The sequence below is a fragment of the Alligator mississippiensis genome, chromosome 15, assembly GCF_030867095.1.
Source record: "Alligator mississippiensis isolate rAllMis1 chromosome 15, rAllMis1, whole genome shotgun sequence".
NCBI classification, from domain to species: Eukaryota; Metazoa; Chordata; order Crocodylia; family Alligatoridae; genus Alligator; species Alligator mississippiensis.
The window spans coordinates 22,415,466-22,436,513 of NC_081838.1; the positions used below are offsets into that span (position 1 = coordinate 22,415,466).

General features: G+C 45.7%; 2 protein-coding genes across 6 annotated transcripts in view; one reads left to right on the forward strand and one right to left on the reverse strand.

Moving 5' to 3' along the window:
- LOC102576795 (Fc receptor-like protein 4) overlaps positions 1-5,048 on the reverse strand; it is a 38,384-nt gene extending 33,336 nt beyond the window's left edge. For both annotated transcript variants that reach the window (XM_059719128.1, XM_059719127.1), the window contains exon 1: positions 4,691-5,048. In XM_059719128.1, the coding sequence (XP_059575111.1) occupies positions 4,691-4,855 (165 nt within the window). In that variant the 5' untranslated portion in view covers positions 4,856-5,048. The remainder of the gene's footprint in view (positions 1-4,690) is intronic.
- A 2-nt stretch (positions 5,049-5,050) lies between these two features.
- On the forward strand, positions 5,051-19,077 carry LOC102576258 (interferon regulatory factor 6). Of its 4 annotated transcripts, none has more exons than XM_059719129.1 (8): positions 5,051-5,143; positions 12,527-12,703; positions 13,886-14,090; positions 15,036-15,158; positions 16,338-16,484; positions 16,683-17,075; positions 17,926-18,044; positions 18,397-19,077. In XM_059719129.1, exons 2-8 carry the CDS (start codon positions 12,530-12,532, stop codon positions 18,616-18,618), a joined length of 1,383 nt encoding a protein of 460 aa, XP_059575112.1. In that variant the 5' UTR covers positions 5,051-5,143; positions 12,527-12,529; the 3' UTR covers positions 18,619-19,077. The 4 variants fall into 4 exon arrangements, with proteins under 4 accessions (XP_059575112.1, XP_059575114.1, XP_059575115.1 ...); XM_059719131.1 differs by lacking the exon at positions 5,051-5,143 and adding an exon at positions 5,380-5,760; XM_059719132.1 differs by lacking the exon at positions 5,051-5,143 and adding an exon at positions 8,378-8,477.
- Positions 19,078-21,048: the final 1,971 nt, after the last annotated feature.

A 21,048-nucleotide genomic window follows, 5' to 3' on the forward strand; every position in this document is an offset into this window, starting at 1 on the left:
TTCCCTCCTGACCAGGCAGGGGGTCGGACTTGAAGATCTACAAGGTCCCTTCTGACCCGACTTCTATAATTCTATGAATTAGCTGCTCAGTAAAAATGCCATTCATCTACATGTGCAGTCCTTTTAGGCTGGAGTAAACTAATTTACTCTGCAGCAGGATTGTACTTGTAAATACAAGTACTAGCCTGCTGTGCAGTAACAAAACTCTGCAGCAGCGCATGTGCAGATGCTGCCCCAGCTAGCTGGGACACAAGGGTGCTTCTGGGCAGGGGCTGCCTTCCTGAGTCTGAGGGAGCTCTCATTTACATGTCCCACTTAGAAGAAAGACTAGCCTAAAACCTAAAGGCAAAGTGAGACCCCCCTTTTCCAAAGTAAGGCATCCAAGTGGGCAGGGTCCATGGGTCCAGGAGAACAGGCAAGAGGCAGCCTGACTTTTGCATGTAAATGAAAGGAATGTGCTCTGGGATCAGATGAGACACTGCAAGTTACCTCCCACTTGCCCCAGCCTGCCAGGGAGCTTGAGCTGCTTATGATGGGATGCAAGGTAGAACCAGAGAAAGCTGTGAAAGACTCAGGCTACTAGTTAAAGTTTCCTGTTTCCATAAAAATGTGTAACCAGGTGGAAATATATACCAGAGCCTAACACGGGTACAGCAGCAACCAAAAGGTAGACATATGACACCATGCTATGACAGTGGGTGCTGGAGTGAGGGTACGATTGCCCAAAATGCCTAAATGACTCAGGATCTGTGTCCCAGTTGCAAAAGTGATTTAAGTGCTAGTAGCTATTTCTCTCTTGCTGGTTTGCATGTGGGATTCTGATTAAGGAAAAAAAAAAACCCAACAGAAGTCCTACACAAGAAAATTAAATATTTTTAGAAAAAGAAAAATACATTTTAAAAAGGAAATCATTCCCTACAGATTTACCCCAAGTCTGTGTGTACCTCATGCTGTGATAAAGTCATCCCTATCTCAGTGAAATAAAGAACCTTCAGTGCTTAGAACTTAATTGCTATCTCTGGTTCTTATTATAAAGGTACCATTTAAGGACCCCAATCAAAAATCCCTTGGCAAGTTTTTCCAGGAAACTTTTGAGCCAGGCACTCTTAGAAGAAAACACAGAGCCTTGTACCAGAGAGCTTGCAATTTGATGGATCCCTCTCAAAGATCACACCCTCACTTCTGTGCATGGCATTTCTGTACCAGGTTTGGCGTCCAATCTGTCTCTCAGTGATAGCTGGGAGGAAAAAGTGACCTATCTCTATAAATGTGCTTAAGCCATTTTGATGTGCTGATATAATTCCTCCTTAAGAGGACTGGGGCAGATTTAATGGGAAACAATGGACTCCAGATGCTAACAATAGGAAGGGTCACTCATAAGCAATAAACTTAACAGCAGACGGGAGCAGTTTGGATTGGAGAGAGGAGTTTATAATGTTATGGAAGAACATGGTTGGACGGTTGGAGTAATGCACAAGCTACTGCAGAGAGACCAGAGTGCTATAAAGATAGCACAAGGGAGGCCTGGCTCTGTAGTTCCTTTCTCACTCCAGCTGCCCTTTTGCTCATGAGACTAGCTCCACTTAAGGCTATGAACTGCACACATTAGTAAAGGCTTGTGCAGGCCCATTTCCAGGTGTCAACAGGATTCAAGTGCTATGGTGATTCACCAGAGAGTGCAGAGGGAGAGAATGAGGTTGCCACAGCAGATGCAGGAGTGCAGGTGAGGTCCCCAGAGAGCTTGAAGCTGGTTTCCCCTAGCCAAATGCCAGGCAAATCTCTCTGAAGTGCAGCAGGACTGATGCAGAGAAACTCAGGTTATACCTCTGCACATGCAGGGATGGAATTGGTCCAGTAAATTTAAGCCTCGATTTCTGCAGCTGCTACAGCACGTGCTGACCTTTACTACTGCTATAGTCATGATAGTCACAAGTGTGCAAAATGGGAGTGATAACTCACCCCCACTTGTGGAGATATGTATGCTTAGTCCCCTTTCACAGATCAGGAAACTGAGTCTCGGGACTTGTCTAAAATCATTCAGGGAAACTTTGGAGATCCAGGCACACACAGCAGTTTGCTAACTACTGCTCTTGTGCATTAACTGAAGGCCAAAATTGCTGAGTGAGGTAATTTTTGCTGGGTAGGAAGGACTGAGCTCTCTCCTAATATAGAGCTTGAAGCACTCTGCAGCAGGAGGTTACAGTAGTGTGGTGGCAGTGGTTGGTATGAAGCGATCCACCATTGTCTGCTGTTCTGTTTGCAGAGAGGCTGTGTTTGGGGTTTTGTCTACTGTGAGCACAGAACAAGATTGCACATGCCTGGGATATTAGGTTTCCTCATTGCATAATTTGGTTTTGCCTCCTGGGAACAGAGTGATCTGTTCCCAAGAGAAAAAAATGCCTCTCCTGTGTTTATTCTTGATGCTTCTGTCCTGCTATACTCTCCCCACTACCTGTTGTCAATTTGACACTTAAGCGCCTGGCATGAAAACTCTCGTGGATGCTGCACGCATTCTCAGTTGTTTGGATCTTTTACATTGCAGACTGAGACATACCAGAGTTTTCTCTAGTTACCTATTATATTGTTTTCTGGAAGCATATTTTATTATTTAATCCGGAAGTCTTTTTCTCTCTATTTCAACTGTGCAAATGGATGCAAATGTAAGTACAGTAGTTGTGATCATTTTTAAATGGACAAAAAACTTCTAGGAAAGTCTGCTATTACAATGCAGTAGATAGCTTAGGCAGTGCTCCCTGCAGGAAGGATATGACTCCCTCCCAGCAAATAACCAATCCTGTACAAAATGACACACCGAGTGAAGATCTAGAAAGCCATAGTAAGCACCCTTCTTAGGTGATTAAGCTGCAAGTGAATAGGTAAAGTCTGACCCAGATGAGCCATCTCAGTGTTATCAGGAGTGACGGTAGCTGAGAAGCTGCTGCGTTTCATAGCCAGGAGCGTGGAAAGCTAATGTGTTGGCTAGACTGTTCCCCTCCACTCAGCTCCTTGCTGAGAGGAACGTGCCTCTGCAAGCTGTCCTGACGCTTGGTGGAAAGTTAGGAAACTGCACTGGGCGGGGAGCCTGGGGAGTCTGGCACCTACACGCACAATCTCTTTTGTCTCTGCTGACAATAAGAATGGCACAATAAGCTACAGCAGCCCAGGAGTTTCTAGGTAACAGTCACAGCCAATTCACGCGAGCGCACGCATGATTTTGCATTGAAGTTCAGAAGAGCTGGGAGATGCTTCACACCAAGTTGTCCCTGGGTGCTTCAAAAGATTTGGGTCAATGGGCAGTCTACACCAGTATCTAATTTTCACCTGTTTCAGACCGTCACTACAATGTCAGATGGGGGGAAATGACAGTGTAGCAGCTATTGTTATCACTTATTTATTACTGTAGTTCCCAGTCAAAAGCAAGTCCATCAGTCTTCCTATCAAACCCAGGAACGCAGCTGCTGAGGACAGCAACCTTTGGCTTTTCCTCAGTTTATTGTCACTTGGTTTATACCAGGAGCAAACAGTTGCCATGTTTTATCCCAGAAGTGGCTGCATTTCAGCACTGAATAATGTGATTTCTGTATGACAAGTGTGTAAATCCCTTTGGGATCTGGCTAAAAGGAATGCAGTATTTTATATTTTCCATGTTTGTCAAAAACTTCTGAACCTTTAAACAATCAGAAAACCTTGGCACAGGATGAAAACTAGGGCACAAGCTAAGCTTTCTAAAATAGGAATAACACCAGGCTGCGTGGGCAGCCAGGAGAAGGGAATTTCCTCCTCATCCTTCTGATTCATTGAAACTGAACTGTGATGTACTGCTGGCTCTCTCGAAACCAAGTTTCACCTTTGAGTCACTGCTCTCCACCTAAGAAGAGAAGAAGGTTTGTAAGGGGCTGGTAGCAAGACCTCAGCTGAAGACAGGGATATGCCAGAGAGGAGAAATGCACACTAGTGCGGTCACAGCAACAGGTAGGTTGTCCGAGTAGCAATGGAAATCAGACACAAGAGGATATAGTGGCATTGCCTGTCTCTGCATTCATATTAATCCTGCTTCGTCTTGCAGTTTCTCAGTGCTATTGGCAAACCTGCTTGGTTCAGGCAAGGGAAAAAAAGATCAAAGACTCAAGTCCTCTAAGAGGGAGTTGCACTACAAGAACACAGGGCAAGCACGCCAGAAACTCAAGTGCCGCACTGATCTTGTGTACGGCACTCAAAGGTGCTTTTTACCCGGGAGGTTCAAGTGGAGGGCTGCTTTGAAGAACGGTATAAATGAGTTGCTCAATAACTCCCCATTGGACTCTTTAGGATCTTCAGGGCGGGAACAATACCGTTGTGTTGGTCTCTACTGCACCTTTTTGTCGGGGAACCTATGGGCACAATAAAACGAATCCCATGCTTTACTCCTAGCCCTGGGAGTCAAACTTTCCTGCTTTCCCAGTGCTCCAGATGTGGCAGGAGCAGACTTTCCCCTCCCCGCTATGCTGCGCAGCCCCCTGCTCTCCAGGTTGCACCTGCAATGCCTGGGGAACGCCTGCTCACCGGGCGCCCCAAGGGATGACAAGGTCACAAACTCCTCCAGGACCGGTTCAGGCTGGACACGGGGAAGAACTTCTCTAGTGTCCAAGGTCTGGAATAGCCGGTCCGAGCACCTACCCTGATCGCCTTCAAAAGACATCTGGAAGTTTACCTCGCTGGGATCCTGTGACCCCTGCTGAGTCCCTGCTCCTCCGAGCCCCTCCAGCCCGTGCCGTCTATGCCCTGGCTGCGCCCGCGCTGCATTCACGCCTTGCCCAGCGCTCCGACTCAGCAGGCAGCGCACGCGGCTAGCGTTCACCCCGAGCCGGGCTGGCATCCCGCAGTGCTAGGCACGGGACCGAGACCCAGCCGTGAGCGCGGCGGGGGCCGTCCTGCAGCCCGGGGCTCGCCCGGGTGGACGGGATCCCGCCACAGGCACGGCCCAGCCCTGTTGGGGCTTTGGCTTGGAGCGCGTCCCAGCCGGGCTGCGGCCCCTGCCGGCCGGCCGGCCCGGCCCCTCGCGCCGCCCCCGGGCCAAGGGCGGAGCGGCGGCTGCGCGTCCCGCTCGCCCGCCCGCCGGCCGCACCTGGGCAGGTGAGGGCGGCGCGGGCCGGCGGCGGCGGCGGTGAGTGGGGTGCACGGGGGAGGGCTGCGCCCCGCGCCGGGGGTGCTCGGAAGCAGGCCGGCCCGGCCCGGCCCGGCCCGGCCCGGCAGCAGGGAGCTCCCCGCGGCTGGCCCAGGCAGGGTTAGCGAAGCCGCTTCTACCTCGTCCACCCCCGGGCCGAGAGCCGCCTGCCCAGGCCGGGCTGCTGCAGCGCCCTGCGAGTACATCACACCTAAAGGACGCCGCTTCCCTGTGCCGGGCAGGGGCCCCGTGTCCTGCCCGGCTTCTGCAATGCCACCCAAGCACCCCCTTGTTCCCCCAGCTCCTAGTGATGGGTCCTGTCGGGACGGGAAGAGCCCCCACCCAGCCTCCTGGTCTGGAGACTGCCTCGCCCCGTCTGGTTTGGAGCTGATTTGAGCCGGAACACGACATATAATAATAATACGCCCCCTGTGCTTTTTGTTTCTCGGCCTCTTGCGGGCTAAGATCAAGCGGGGGCATCTGAATCCCAAAACCTTTGATGGAGCAACTGAAGTCGGTGGGGTGGAGGATGCTCACTGGTTGTAGCAGCCTACCTGGTGTTTGGAGCGACTGAGTGGTGCCTGCTCGACTGCTGTGGGTTGTGGACCGATTGTGAGGTCTGCTCAATTGACGCAATGTGGGACTGACTTGGGTGGTTTATACTGGAACACAAAATATTCATCAAAAAAAGGGGTTGCTAGCGCTGATGGAGCAAGCGAGGAAGATGGGTCGTGAGCATTTTAAGCTCTGTGCTGTCCTAATCCCGTTTATCCATACCTCTGACAGTGGTAGTAGTAAGCGGCCCATCTATACCAAGAGCCAGAGCATGGCTAATAGTGGAGGGATTGGCCTACTACTGTACTGGCTCTCATAGGAAATGGGTGCAAAATGTCCTTAGTGCAGAGAAGGTCTGGTAACCACCGCTATTGAGGGGCAAGCAGAAAGTACAAGCACTCCACTGACATACCTTAAGGTGCTTTGCTCTTTTCTTATGCTGGGAAAAGCTGTTGGGAAGGTCACAAGGCACTTGGGTTAGCAGTGACCACTCCCGTTAATTCAATCTCTTTTGTATCATGCGCTCTCTCAAATGTGAGCCTTTCTCTGCTTTGGCAATGAAAAGCGAGCCAGTTTTGCTCTGGAGGTGAGTGAGATTTCCATTCAGGTTTTTTGCTGTGTGTGCTGAAGAGAGCATGCATTAACTGCTGTACAAAACAGTAACTTTTGAAACGAAGCAGCAAAAGTCCTGGCAATGCAGTAGGTCTTGGTTTAGAAACACAGTCACCTTTTACCAATTGAAAAGCATTCTTGTATCAAATCTGGGTTCACTGTCTTCAAAGTGTATGCAAAATGTGCTGGAGAAAGGAAAGGATGATTGTTTGATGGAGAAGACAGACTGCATATTGGGTCTAGCAAAGTAGTAATGGTAGAGATGCTAAATTTAATCTCTTTTAAATAGTCTGTATTGTAATTAACCTCAGGCTATTGTTTTTCACGGTGGGGCTGAGAGTTATCTTTGGCCTAAGAGCCTGCCATGCTAGATGGCAGCTGATGGTTTGTAGCACAGAACATAAGATCTGTAATGTGTCTTGAATCTTAGCTGAGTTTCGGAGGTGGAGAGGGAAGAAGAATGAGCTGTGAGACTGTGTTCAAGCGTGTGCCTGGCTTCGTCCAGGGCAGGGGCTCTCAAAGTGTAAACTTGGTGTTGCATTCATTTGCAATGCAGCAATTGTTAAGAAGGTTATAGTGAAGTGGTGTAACCTGGGACCTGAAGATCTAAGGTAAAGATAGCTGATTAGCAAATGTGCCAATAAAGGCCGGTAAATCACAAGCCCGACTGTGTGGAATATTTTACACCTAAGTGCTCTAGCAATGGGATTAAATTCTAGGGAGGGAGATTCAGTGGTACTGCTGAGTTGTGCCTGGAAAAAGCACACCCTCTTTCATTAAGCGTGTCTTCAGTTAGAGGAGGGGAAGCTGAATTTCCTTATTGCTGAAGTTTGGACGTAGAAGTACACAGCTGAAGTTGGAGGGGTGTGTATGTCATAATGTCTGTGGTACAAGCATGAGACAAGCAAGCAAAGCTGAGTCAAGGAACTTGGCTTATTCTTGCATGTTGACAGTAAGTATTTCTTTGGATAGGTTTGGAGCTGTGAGACATCATTGTCTTTCTGTAGGCCTAAATCAGGGTTATATGGAGCAGGTTAGCTGCTATCCTAGATAGACCATCCTTTTATGTTCTAACTTGATTGAAGCAAGTAAGTCAAGTGTAGGGAGGTGTGTGTGTGATGATGGGGTGGGGACAGTGACATTTTTATCACCTTATTTCTTCCACTACTGTAAACAGAGGGCAGATGGTGACCCTCATGTGCTATGTGCTTCCTGGATGCTCCAGTGATTATTGGCTTTTCCCCCATTGCCAACCACCAACACATTGTTTGTGCTCAGCAGCTAACCTTTTTCTTCTGCCAGTTAAATGCAGATGGGTTGCATGTTGGGTGGCCTTTTCAATGTTTATGTTGGACTAATTAGATGATGTGCCTACTGGTATTTGTGCTTGTTGAATCAATATGATTGTCATAATGAAGCCTAAGAGTTTCTGACCTTTGTTTACTTGCCTTTGACTGTGCATGAAGTGACTCCAGGGCTGCATCTTCCCAGAACCATTCATCAGAGTTATCAACACTTGAGGGAATTCCTTGTGAGGTAGCTTATCTTGAAGAAGAATGGCTAAAGCTTGCAAAAAAACCCCAAAAAACAACCAAACAATTTTTGGTCTAATAAAAGATATCCCATTTTATCCAAAGAACCTTGTCTGCCTATGTCCTTAGACCAGGGGTGGGCAAAATGTGGTCTGTGGGCTGGATGCGGCCTGCCAGGCCATTCTATCCAGTCTGTGAGGCCCCTAAAAAATTTAGAAAATTAATATTAATCTGCCCCTGGCTACCTGTCATGTGGCCCTCGATGGCTTGCTGAAACTCAGTAAGCGGCCCTCCACCTGAAGTAACTGCCCACCCCTGCCTTAGACCAACACGGCTATAACCAAGATTGGATGAGGGCAGAGCAGGGACCTGGCAGGGCAACGTTGTACAAGCATAGGACATAGTTGCTATCCCCAGCAAACCAGCCAGTTTCAGTTAAAAACAACATCATGCTCAAGTGCTTTTGCTTGTGGATGAGACCTGAGTTGGGGCCAACATTCAAATTATACCTTGATGTAATTTTGTAGTGAGAACAAAGAGAACTGCCTTTTTTATTGAGAGACTCTTGGCTTGCAAATAGACCACTACAGATCTCAGGTGGAAGGCTTCCGAGGCACATTGACCCACGGTTTGAGGTGAGCAGCAAGTTGTGCATTGCTTTGTGTCTGCTGTCGTGTCGGCCAGTTTTTATCCTTGTCCACGGTGAGCAGTGGGTGCTGGACATCAGGAGGCTCTTCTTGCAGACCTTACGTTTGTGGAAGGCGTGCAGAGCATTTGGAACTAAAACACTATCACGGTGGTACTGTCTTTTACCAGTGGCATTGCTCATTTCTAACTCTGGAAGTAATAGCCTTTGTACCTAACATCGCACCAGCTCTTTTTTGCCAAAGATAACTAGGATTTTCCTTCTGGTCTTTTCAGGTTCTAGTTCATTTTTAAATTTAAATCTTGCAGATACTAATGTTTGTGCTTAGCTCTAGTGCAGGTAAGTGGAGCTACTTGCCCCAGTGAATTTATAAAGAGAGATCTGTAGCAGTCCCCTTTATCTCTGATAATGTCTCCTTTCAGTTTGTCTAAACTCTACATAGGTTAATTTTTAGACTTATGCCTGAACGTGGTGCCCTTACAGGCATACTGCAGAACGCTTTTATCTGACAGCATATTGTTTTCAAAAACCCTCCAAGAACTAGAGAGACAGAGTTATGATTATTCCTCTTTTGTGCTTTATAATATTAATTGCCTACTAGTGCACCTAGATCTTTCAACAGGCATCTTTTAAAACTATATTCAATCTCAATAAACAAACAAGAATTTGCAAGTGAATCAGGGGTGTGTTTTTTCCCCACTCATAAATAAAACAAAGTCTGTTCTGGTTACAGATTAACGTTTTCTGATTGCTTGCATTGCCTGCCTTTGAATTGGACCTGCATGTATTTCAACAAATATAGTGATGCAATTAGTTTTTCAGATAGCTTCTTTCTTTAGCAGGCTGCAAGAGATTCACTTATTTTCTTGCGGCTACTATCCATTAGGAGAAATATTTCTTTCTGCTGTGTTTTAAGATTATAAAGCCATACATGAATTACGCTCCTGTTGAATGATGGTATTTTATGCCACAAACCAGGCCAAATACAATTATTTTAAGGAACGGTTTTGCATCGCACAGCATCACAAACATTTACGCAAACGTTTTCAAATAATTTAAGCCTGACGTTTGATGTGCTCTGAATTTCTTCCCTGAAGAATGATTCATGTAGTCTATGGATTCAATGAATTTTTCTTTAACATTATTTTTTAATATTCACACGAGCATCAATTTGATAGGTTTGAACTGTGTCTTTTCCAGTCTTTGTGCCCTGTTTTAAGTGTTTAATTTTACATGGTGAATCCAGGCGAGGTAGCTTGTTCCATTTGCATCTGGCTACAATGTACTTGCAAAAATGAATCATTCATTGGGAGTATATCTGTTAACAAATTTTCATAAAAGATCTGTCAGTACAAAACCAAAGCTTCAGATTAAAATGACCAGATATCCCTTTCAGCACAAATGTGCCTTTGCAGTTCTTTTCTTTTCTTTAATAAGAAGCCTACAAATGTGTCTGTTCGCTCAGGATATTATTGCATGATACAGTATGGCAGGACATTTGGTGTGTGCCTGCCGCTTGGAGAGGTCAGGCAGTCTGCTGAGCACCCGCAGGTGGGGCCAGGCCTAAAGCAAGAGTCAGCTGACCCAGGGGGCTGGCAGGTGAGGCTAAGCAGGATCAAAGGAGTCACCTGATCGGAAGAGGGCTGGGTGTAGACATGGTGTAAGCTCAGAGCCTGAGAGCAGGGCTGGCAGTAATATCTTGAGAGCTGGTGTAGGAACATCCCCCCAGCAGGAAGGCTGCAGCTCCTGAATGCCAGCAAGGAGAATAACATCTGCAACATCTGGAGGTTTGGGTCGGGACTAAGGGGATGGAGGAGGTTCCTGGGGACCCAATGTGGGGGCCTGTTGAAAGGCCAGGTGAGGCCTGAGAGGGGGCTATGTTCACAGGAGCCAGGCAGAGGGGCTGAGAGCTGTGGGCGTGTTGAGGATCTAGGCGAGCCCTGAGAGGTGAGGCGGATGTGTGAGCGACCTAGGGAAGGGCCCGGGTGAAACCAGTGTGTGTGGCAGAGCATGGGGGCCTATTGGGGGCCCGGATGAGCCCAGAGAAGGAAAGGGGGCTTCAGTAAGGAAGATCTATTGGGCGCTCTGGGAGAAAGAGGGAGTGATGCGTGGAGGGGCCCGAGAGGGCGGACCTATGGAGAAGAGAGGGCTGACTGCTTGAGGACTGACCCTGGGAATCTCAACTGGTCTAAGCTGGGGCCAGAGCCTGGAAAGGGCCAAAGGATGAAATAGCCCACTGCAAGAGATGGCCAGAACTGGGAGCCTGGAGTCTCGACTGGCCCGGAGGTGTGGCCAAAGGTCCCTGATGGTGGGCCACAGCCGAGAGGGAGAGGTCAAGCAGCAGGTATCCCAGGCAGATGATGACTGGTACTAGGTTGTCTGAGGAGGAAGGGTCAAGGAGAGAGGTTCAAGAGTGAGAGGGGGCCGGAGATGGAGGATTCGGACTGGAGATGGGGCCAGAGGGCCCTCTGGTTAGTAGCCCAGGAGGGGTGTAGGACATCTAGGGAGAGCCCAGAGAGGGACGAGCAAGACCTGATAGACCTGAAGCTTGGTCCTGGGTAAGACCCAAAACTGCACCCTGGTGGGGCTGGTTAGCGTGGTGGGGCAGCAGCCTCCATGAAATGCCATGCATGGGCCACTCCAGGGAAAAGTGAGGATGGGGTGCCGGAAAGCTTCAGCTCCCACTACCTTGTGAGTGACCCTGTGGAGGGGAAAGGCTAGGGCAGCGCACCCTGACAGAAAAGTGCTTGCCAGGAAGATTGGGACCATGTGGGTCCACAGGCCCAGTGAGGGGCCAAGGAAGTCTGGGACAATGAAGGGAAGACTGGGACCGTATGGGTCCAGAGGCCCAGAAAGAGGGGTTTGAGCGACATAGCGAAGCCCAGCGTGTATAGTGAGATCAGAGGGGTTCAGTGGTCCAGCAAGGTACTGGGAAAGGAGTGCAGGACCAGAAGGGTCCAAGGGCCTGGATAGTATTTGGAAAAGTGGAGAACAAGGTGGGTTGAGGATGAGGGACCACAAGGGCTGGCATCCTGGAGAGGGACCAAGAGAGAGACTTAGGGGCCTGGTAGCCCAAGGAATGGTTGCATGAGACAGAGGGGTCTGAGGGCCCAGAGTGGGGCTGAGAAGCCAAGGGGTCAGAAGGCCCAGGTAGGGGCTGTTTTGGCAATAGGTTGAACTTTGATCAGGATGCCACCTGTGAGGTACGGGACATGGTGTAGGAGTGGTACAGAGCCACGTGATTGGCCCATAAGACCACAGCCACAAGTTGGGTGGTCATTATAGTAAGTTCAAGGCAGTCATCTATCTCTCTATCTCTCTATATCAAGACTGCCCTTAGAGCGGAGTAATTAAAAAAAAAATTGGGTACCCTGTGACATATTGGTGTGAGCATCTGTGAAGGACTTCTATTTACAGGCTTTGCTTTGCCAATTACCATACTCGGAGAGGTGAAATTACTTTCAAACGAAATCTTTGCATGTGTTCTTTTTATCCTCTTTTTATGTTCCATTTGTGACATACCAACTCTTCCATGTTTAGGATGTATTTAAATTGTGCATGGGAGGGAAAAGACCATGGAGACTGCTGAATAATTTGATCAGAGGTTTTTTGGGCTGTTGCTCCTATGGGCTGTTTGCATAACAAATTTGACAGCATGCGTTTGGAGTGGAGCTGATCCCTGACATTGCATAATTATTGCCATGGTACAGACTGCCTTCTAGCTATCTCTGGCTCTTAACGTAACGGGCCGCTGTTCTTCTGGTGACTTACCCTAAACTATTTTAAAGGGTTTAAATAGCCTTTTTTTTTTTTTTTAAGTGACAGGTTAGTGATACTTTCTACTAAATTCATAATCTGGCTAAACGAAATGGCTATTCAAGATGAGCTTTCAAGATTCTTATTTAAAAGCATATCTGATATTTCCTGATTCAATTTCCAGTGCTCAGTTTCTTGAAACTGTACTAAATTAATTAGAAAAGCAAAGCCGTAACTGGTTCTTGAGGTTAGCTTGTTTTGTTGTTTTGTGTCTGTTTGTAGATAATGGCACTACACCCACGGAGAGTTCGTTTGAAACCCTGGCTGGTAGCCCAGGTAGACAGTGGTATGTACCCGGGCCTTGTCTGGCTAAATCGGGAAGCAAAGCGATTTCAGATCCCTTGGAAACATGCAACACGACACAGTCCTCAGCACGAAGAGGAGAACACCATCTTTAAGGTAGGGCAGGAAGACGTAGTATTAAAATCCTTTGGTGCCTCATGCTCCTGCTGCTGGCTGTTTATCAGTCGAGCCAGAAGCTTGCAGTACAGCACACCAGGAGCCTTTGTGGTTGACTTAAACAAACTGAACACACCTCTCTCCTACTTATAATGCTGCCTATGCCACACCATACCTTCAGCCTTGAAGCTGCTGCCTAAAGAGCTGCGTCCTTAGAGTGATTGCTGCTTTATCGATCTAGTAAGCGTTTGTAGCTACACTGTACTGTTTAAATGCACCCAATTCCTTTTGGAGATCACGTTGTGTGCATTTGGGTGCAAAATTTGGCATCTAGCTACTGCGATTTTTTTTTTTTTTTTTTTTATGATTCTTTTCCCTTTAAATGATTAAAAAGCCTCCTCTCATGTCTAATTAATTAAAATAATTGCTAAAGAATTTCTCGTTTTTTGCTATATTAACTAGTTCTTTATTACTGGTTTAATTGAAGAGGTGGTTGACGGATTCCAAGTGTTTGACACCAAACTGCCATTTAGGTTACTGTCTGTTTTGTGCCGAATTTGATCTGGAACTGAATATTGAGCAAATTGGGAATGGGCAATTAACAAGTGCTCCTGCCCCTGCCAGCATCTGCCACGGTTGCCCTAACTGTCTCCTAATAATTCCTAGACAACTCTTACAAAAAATGTCACTTGTTACACTGGTAGAGTTTGAATTGAGTTTGCTGGGGTTTTTTTTTTTTCTTGTATTTTTTAAACTAGTTCCTTGACTGCTGGTTCTCTGACCCCCTGTTTAAATATTTCCTTCTCATACAACAAACTAAGACCCAAATTGTTAAAATGAGCAGTGATCTTTTTGGGTACCTAGGAAGCTCTGAGCACTAGCCATGTGCAAACTCAGCTTTCTTAACAGGCCTCAAATTGTGAATGCACATAGTCACTAGTAGCTCTTAAAATGTTGGGCTTATCTCCCCCCCCACCCCCGCTTTGTGTTAGAAAAAAGATAACCCGAGGGACGGAGGGGGGACAAAAAGTGCTTTGATTGTTACTGCCATAAAGTGTTGTAGTTGAGACTTTCCCTGAAAGAGACTACACACTTTACAGCAGATTTGTTTAGAAACTTGACTCTCGATCAAAACTGGAACAACAGCAGGATTTAACCGAGCCTGGTATACTTTGCCCCCAGGCATGGGCCGTGGAAACGGGAAAGTATCAGGAAGGAGTCGATGAACCAGACCCTGCAAAATGGAAGGCCCAGCTCCGGTGTGCTCTTAACAAAAGCCGGGAATTCAACTTGATGTACGATGGGACCAAAGAGGTGCCCATGAACCCTATTAAGATTTACGAAGTGTGCGATATCCCACAGTCCCAGGGATCAATCATTAATCCAGGTGAGGGCTTGGTGACACAGTGCTGGTTACTAAGCAAGCATCAGCCCGGTGCACGTGCCTGTTTTCTCTGCATATTAACTCTTAAGCTGCCTTTGCAAACAGTTTCAAACTTTTGAGGTCAAGTGGATGATGAATAAGCCAATTAAACAATTTAAAGCCAAATTTGGCCGTGGCATTATGGGTAGTAATGGAGTTAGTTCATTATTTCAAATGATATTTGTGAAATGCTGCACTGTCCTTGGCAAGGCTTTTCTGTCTGCCTCTTGCCTCTCTGAAATCAAGCTGTGCATCAGACATCCTTCCTGCTTATAAATTACAACCTACACCCCTGTAAATTAATATTTGATATTGTAGAAAGCTAGATTTTTTTTCAGTGACTGTACTACAGTTTCACATCGGAGGACGCGTGCTCTTAGTCCTGCAGGTTGTTCACAACTGTTGCCGTCCACTATTTTAGTAGCATTCTGTGCTACTACTAATAAAAAATTAATATAATGGTAAATTCTGGCCAAACAGATGCACATTACTCTAATAGCTCAGTGAGGGCATTGTGCTATCAGGCCAAATGCTGTGAACAGAGCCTTTGGAGCAACAAAAACATTCACAGTCCAGAAACAATCAGGAATACTCATGTGTCCTGGTGGTTGGAAGGTGGCTTCACTGTTTGATGATGAACCTGAAAACATTTTGGATAAACAGAGCACAGTGGATTAGGAAAACAATGTGTTTCAAATGAGGAAACTTGACACTTTAATGGAGTTACTCTAGGAATGACTTTTGCCCGGTACCTTGAAATTTGAACTTGAACAAAATTTCTTATGAGAGGGTGAGATCTCCTGCATCTGCTGTGTCTGAGCAGCAGGAAAAGAGAGAACTGATGCCTTGTATTTTCTTTTTCAGTGCTCAAATAGTTCAGTATTGTTTTCAACGCCTGCTTTTCTCTAGGTTCCACTGGCTCGGCTCCCTGGGATGAGAAAGATAATGACCTTGATGATGAGGAAGAAGAAGAATTAAACCCATCTCAACATGTCCCCATACAGGACACTTTTCCGTTTCTTAATATTAATGGTTAGTACAATAGGGTGTAATCTATCCATGGAGGTATTGCCTTTATAAATCAGCATGTGTATGTAATCAATGTGTTGTGTGTGGGTTTTATCATGGTCTTGATGAACTGCAATTCCTCAATTCTTTGCAGGGGACCTTATCCTTAACTCCTGGCTTCTTTCAGAAATCTATTAAAGCAGCAATGCGGTTGCCACATGGACAGATCGTTTTGTCTACTATATCTATAGTAAATTAGATTCCCGTAAATATGCCTTATTAAAAGGATAACTGCCCCGTGTGAAAGTAAGTCAAGAAATCCCCTGTCAGACTTAAATATAATAATGAAGCCATCTTTTATTCAGACTGGTATATTTTCTTCACCTAGGTTATGGCTTAACAAGTTCAAACAGTAGTGTTGTCTCAGCACTTAAATGTTCTCTTGTACCAGTTTGCTAAGGGTCAGACTGAGGTTTAAAGCTTTCTGTGCAAGCTGGTTGGATGATATGCAGAGGAGCTCTACCTTTCCGGTTTGCTAAGCCATGATCTGAGCTGCTTTTTCATTTGTTTTTCAAAGGGTGCTACCTTTTATTGAAATTAAGGCTTTTAAAGTGTTAGCCACGGCTCAAATCAGTACATTTTACTAGCTCTTCCAATAGTGCTTTCAGAATGGATACTGCAGGCTACCATTGAATGGGACTATCTAAATTTGTGTGCATCGAGTGTATTTAGTCCAGGTCTCTACAGAGCGGTGCACTACAGCCAGCCTGTTGACTCACCTTTTGGTGATATCAAGTGAAGCCTGAATGGGTCTGAATAATAAACTCCTTTTTTGTTCTTTGATATTCAGTGCAGGTCAATACCAACAATTCTGACATTGTTTGGAGGAAGGGACGTTCTTCATATTTTACATGGTCTGTGGATGTATGATTTAACACCAAGTTTGGCCTTCCTAGGAGCTGCTGTATTTAACAGAGCAACTGTAGAACAAAGAAATGAGAACATGCTGCCTGTATTTTTCCATGCTGCATGTATTTGGCAGCATGGAAAACGAACAGCAAATCCTTTCTAGCTACTTGCATACCAAAGCTTACAGATTCAGTTGTCCCACTGGTAATAAGCATGCGCTAACTACTGAGTTAATTAAAAAAAGGTGTGAGTTTTTAAAATATGCTGCTCAATTGGCCTGGTTCTTCTCTGTAGATTCCCCGATGGCTCCAGCCAGCGTAGAAAATTGCAGCACTGAAGCAGCGTGGCCAAAGAGTGAACCGCTAGATATGGAGATGCCCCCAAGCACTCTGCAGCATGACTTCTTCAGCTCTCCTGAGCTCTGGATTAGCTCTCTCCCAAGTATGTATGTGTATGGATTTATGGGGCATCTGTCACTGAAACTGGAAAAGAAAGGGCTTGTTTGTTGTTTTCTACCACATCTGATGTCCTACATGTCAGTATACAGGACCGTGTGTGTTGAGAATGTACTTCTCTAATTGGAGTCCCTTGCAGGGGGTCTTTAAACAAGAAAGCCATTCTAACCATTTTCTCTCTCAGTGACAGATCTAGAAATCAAGTTTGAATATCGAGGAAAAGAGACTGGGCCAACCGCAACTGTCAGCAACCCCCAGGGATGCAGGCTGTTCTACGGAGAATTGGGTCCTATGCCAGACCAGGAAGAACTGTTTGGACCTATTAGTTTGGAGCAAGTAAAGTTTCCAGGAACAGAACAGATCACCAACGAAAAGCAAAAGATTTTCACAGGTCGGCTACTAGATGTCATGGACAGGGGACTGATTCTGGAGGTCAGTGGCCATGCCATCTATGCCATCCGGCTATGCCAGTGCAAGGTGTACTGGTCTGGGCCATGTGCCCCTTCATCTACCACACCAAACCTGATTGAGAGGCAAAAGAAAGTCAAACTCTTCTGTCTGGAAACATTTCTAAGTGGTAGGTAACTTTTTTTAATGCTCAGCAGCAACCTTAATTACTGGCTCTGCCCCTTTGCCAGCATTTAACTGGAGAATTCAGGCTGGGGTTCAGGACTGGTACTCTTTCCCCTTGCTCTGGTGATGATCTGTGCATGTAAAACCCATTTCTAGGCACATCTGAAATAAATGGGCATCTTTCCATTGACCTCAGCAGGTTTTTGGTGCAGTTACAGGATGAGAAGGAAAAAGCAATGAGATTATCTGCCAGAAAAATAGGTTCCTTATTTATCTCATTGATTATATATTGGTGGCCAGTACAACTTTTGCATAATGCTGTTATGGGTAGAAAAAAAGAACTGCATTCAGTCGTTGGAGGTAGACTGTCTCTGGAATACGTGGGGTGGGGGTACTGCCCTAGGGTGTAGTAAATACTCAATTAAGATCATAGTATCATAGTAGCTAGGGTCAGGAGGGACCTGAACAGACCATCTAGCCTGACCCCCTGCCACAGGCAGGAATGAATGCTGGGTTCACAAGACCCCAGGCAGGTGATCGTCCAAACTCCTCTTGAATTTGCCCAAGGTAGGGGCGAGGACCACTTCCCTGGGAAGTTGGTTCCAGATTGCGGCCACCCTAACTGTAAAATATTGCCTTCTGATCTCCAACCTAAACCTGTTCTCCATCAGCTTATGACCATTGTTCCTTGTCACCCCAGGTGGTGCTGGGGAGAAAAAGGCTCTGCCTGTTTGCTGTTGATCTCCCCTAATGAGTTTGTAGGCAGCCACCAGGTCCCCAAGATGATGGAGATCAACACTTTACCAACATTGGGAATATGATTCCCACATTTACCACATTACCTTTCTTCCTAGAGCTGATTGCCCATCAGAAAGGACAGATTGAAAAACAGCCACCCTATGAGATCTACTTCTGTTTTGGGGAAGAATGGCCTGATGGAAAGCCTAGAGAGAGAAAGCTGATTGTGGTGCAGGTAAGAGCTACTGCCTCGTGCAAACGTGCCAGGGCACGTGTGGAACAAGCAGCCGAATCCAGGGGAGGCTTCTTTGTTTCAGCAGGTTTTTCTCCATTTCAGCACAAGTGATAGTGAGAAACCTGAACTGAAAATTGGCAGAGGGATTTTTGGCATTGAAACCCAAGTGCAATGGATTCGGCTTTCGCTGAAATGGGATAAACCACAGCTTAGCGTTTAGTGAACTTGTTCTGCAGATTGCTTCTCCAACACGGGAGGTGCCCAGTGTACTTGAGTACTCTGCAAATGTACTGTGCTGCTGGGGCTATAATCCTAATTAAGCTAAAATAACCAAGGTTTCTTTTTTAAACAGGTCATTCCAGTTGTAGCTCGGATGATTTACGAAATGTTTTCAGGCGACTTCACACGTTCCTTCGACAGCGGCAGCGTGCGGCTTCAGATCTCCACACCAGATATTAAAGACAACATCGTTGCCCATTTGAAACAGCTGTACCGCCTCCTGCAGACCCACCAAGATACCTGGTCAATGCCGGCACCAAATATGCAGATGACTCAACCGCTCCCAGCACAATGACACATTTGATTTTTGGCTTATATCTGGCTTTACTCTCTGGTTTCTTATCTGTACATATCAAAGGATAGACTTAATTCGTGCCTTGCCTGTATTAAAATGAAACCTGTGAAAAATCCTGTATGCAGATGGCCAGATTTCAACACTAGATAGAATTAACTTCTTAGAAGTCTAAACTGAAAATCTTTAGACACAACATCTTTAGTTAATGTTTCTCTCTTCCTCATCCCACAGTAGGTTGCTTATGCAGTCTGCTATGTATGTATCTCAGGTTTTCACTTCGTAATATTTAATTGAAACTCCCATACTGATGGACTGTGTATAAATACTAGATCAATGTAAAACAATTTTAATTCTCTTGAATGTCAATGTATTTTCGTATGCTTTTCATTAAACTGCTTTTGAGAAATAAAATAAGAAAGAACAATCACAAATAGTGATTTTTCTATAATTGTTAGTGCATTACTGGTGCTTTCTTTGTTTACTATCATGCTTTACTATCATGCTATATATAGCACTATCATGCTTTAAAGACACTATTTCTTTAAACCCAACTGATTACTCAGCGTTGAACTAAAAATGAAAACTTGAAGCTGAATATTACAATTGCTATAGTACAATAATGCAGTTCTGCAGGTCTGAAGAATGTAAAGGTAAAATCTGGGCCATAGTCATGGCCTTTAAGTGTTGATATATAAGGTCTTTTAAGCCAGTGTTTCAAAGGAGTCAGTGCTATAAACTTCCCTTTATCTGAAGGGCAGAAACATGCAGTGTGCTCTAGGCAATTAGTAATAAAAAGTTATTTCACTACCTGCCTGCAGCTGTGCTCCACACCCAAATACTTCAGTTTTTTTCTAAAGGAAGCTGCTCTCTAACTATTACCTATTCTCCCTTTACTTAGCTGTTTTAGGTGAGTGTTCAGCAATCCTGAAGCATTGCATTGTGCATCTGCTTGTCCATGGCTGCTTAAGAGTACGTGCTCTTTCATGTCTGAATGTCAGATTATGACGCAATTATAAATCTGTCTGGGGGAGTGGGAACCGTGTAGGATGTGCCAGAGCTGGAGTTCCTGTAAATCACGTGTTGGCAGGTCTGTTTTCTAATAGGTGTTATTTGGGCACATGATCACAGAGCGCACAAACCAGAAATGCCGAAACTTTTTCTGACCAGGTTTTCAGTTAGGAAAGTTGAACTTTAAAGAAAATGTTGGGAAGAAAGGAATGATGGTCTTTGTGCTGCCAGTAGGAATTCCCAATGTGCATATTGAATGTGTGTGTTTGCACGCCTCGCCCAGGTGCCATATATCATGAGATGGTTATGCTGGGTTGTTTAACAAATGACAGTTTCCCTAAACCCTACACATTGCAGCCTATTTTAATTACCTCTTCTTTAAACATTTTAAATCTACTTCAAATTAAAAAAAATGTGGGTCTCATCAGGGTAAAACGCTGCATGGGGGACAGTAGTGAGAAGGGTGTGAAGGATTATAAAACTTAACTTCGACTTGTGTTTCACAACAGTGCAGAGCTATCAGAAGAAAAAGTCTAGGTCAGGAGGGAGTACCTTGATGGAAACCAGCAATTTTGAACTGTTCAGAAAGACTAGGTAAATTTGCTTAGCTTTTGGGAAAGATACATCCATGCTGTTTTAATGCCATCTGATAATGCAGTGGCTATGGCTCTTAAGAGTTACTGCCTGGATATATATCAATGTGATGGTTTTCTTTCTCTAGACATGTAGAGAAAAGACTGATCAGTTGAGGAAATCCCACATTAAAAATCCCACTCCTCTTTGAGCAGAGGAGTAGCTTTTTAAACAAGATGCCTCTGTTCTTTGATTTTTAAAATATTGTAGCTCAGTTAATTATGACCATGCTTCAAAAACATATAAACTGCTTTGCCCTTCTTTGGGATAGTAAAACTTAGATGCTTGTGGTTGAGCCACTAGTCAAGGAAGCAAACATGTTCATGCTGTTCTAAAACAAGGATAACCTTTCACCAACTTTCCTTGCAATATTTACTGCATGCTAACTGCAAAGCACTTCCTTTACCCAGAGCTGATGAGTACCCAACCCTTGCTGGGGGCAAAGTATAGGGAGCCAGTCTTACTCTGCCCCGTGGAGGGGCCTGGAGGCCAGGGGTGGTTTCCTGTCTGACCTCAGAGCACCCCTGGTCGGCTATTTGGGCAGCGCAGTCCTGGACCTGTGATGCATCAGGTGACTGGCTCCTGTATAATCACCTCTGGTGCAAAAAAAAATAAATCCCTTTTGTGAGATAACCTAGTGCCCAAGAGCCTTGCTTGGGGATTTACCTGCTGCCACTTCAGTGCTTGCAAGGGCTCTTAGAGGCTGATGCGGGCACCCCTCCTGCAGCCTGCCACACGGCTTGGGGCTGCACATAGAATCGGAAAAAATGAGGGTGGAAAACTACCTCA

What these genes read in the sequence shown, in the direction of transcription:
- LOC102576258 (XM_059719129.1), top strand. Translation starts at nt 12,530, where the DNA reads ATGGCACTACACCCACGGAGAGTTCGTTTGAAACCCTGGCTGGTAGCC. An exon ending in TCCGTTTCTTAATATTAATG is followed by an intron (nt 15,159 to 16,337) that starts GTTAGTACAATA and finishes TCTTCTCTGTAG; the next exon opens with ATTCCCCGATGGCTCCAGCC. An exon ending in GAAAGCTGATTGTGGTGCAG is followed by an intron (nt 18,045 to 18,396) that starts GTAAGAGCTACT and finishes TTTTTTAAACAG; the next exon opens with GTCATTCCAGTTGTAGCTCG.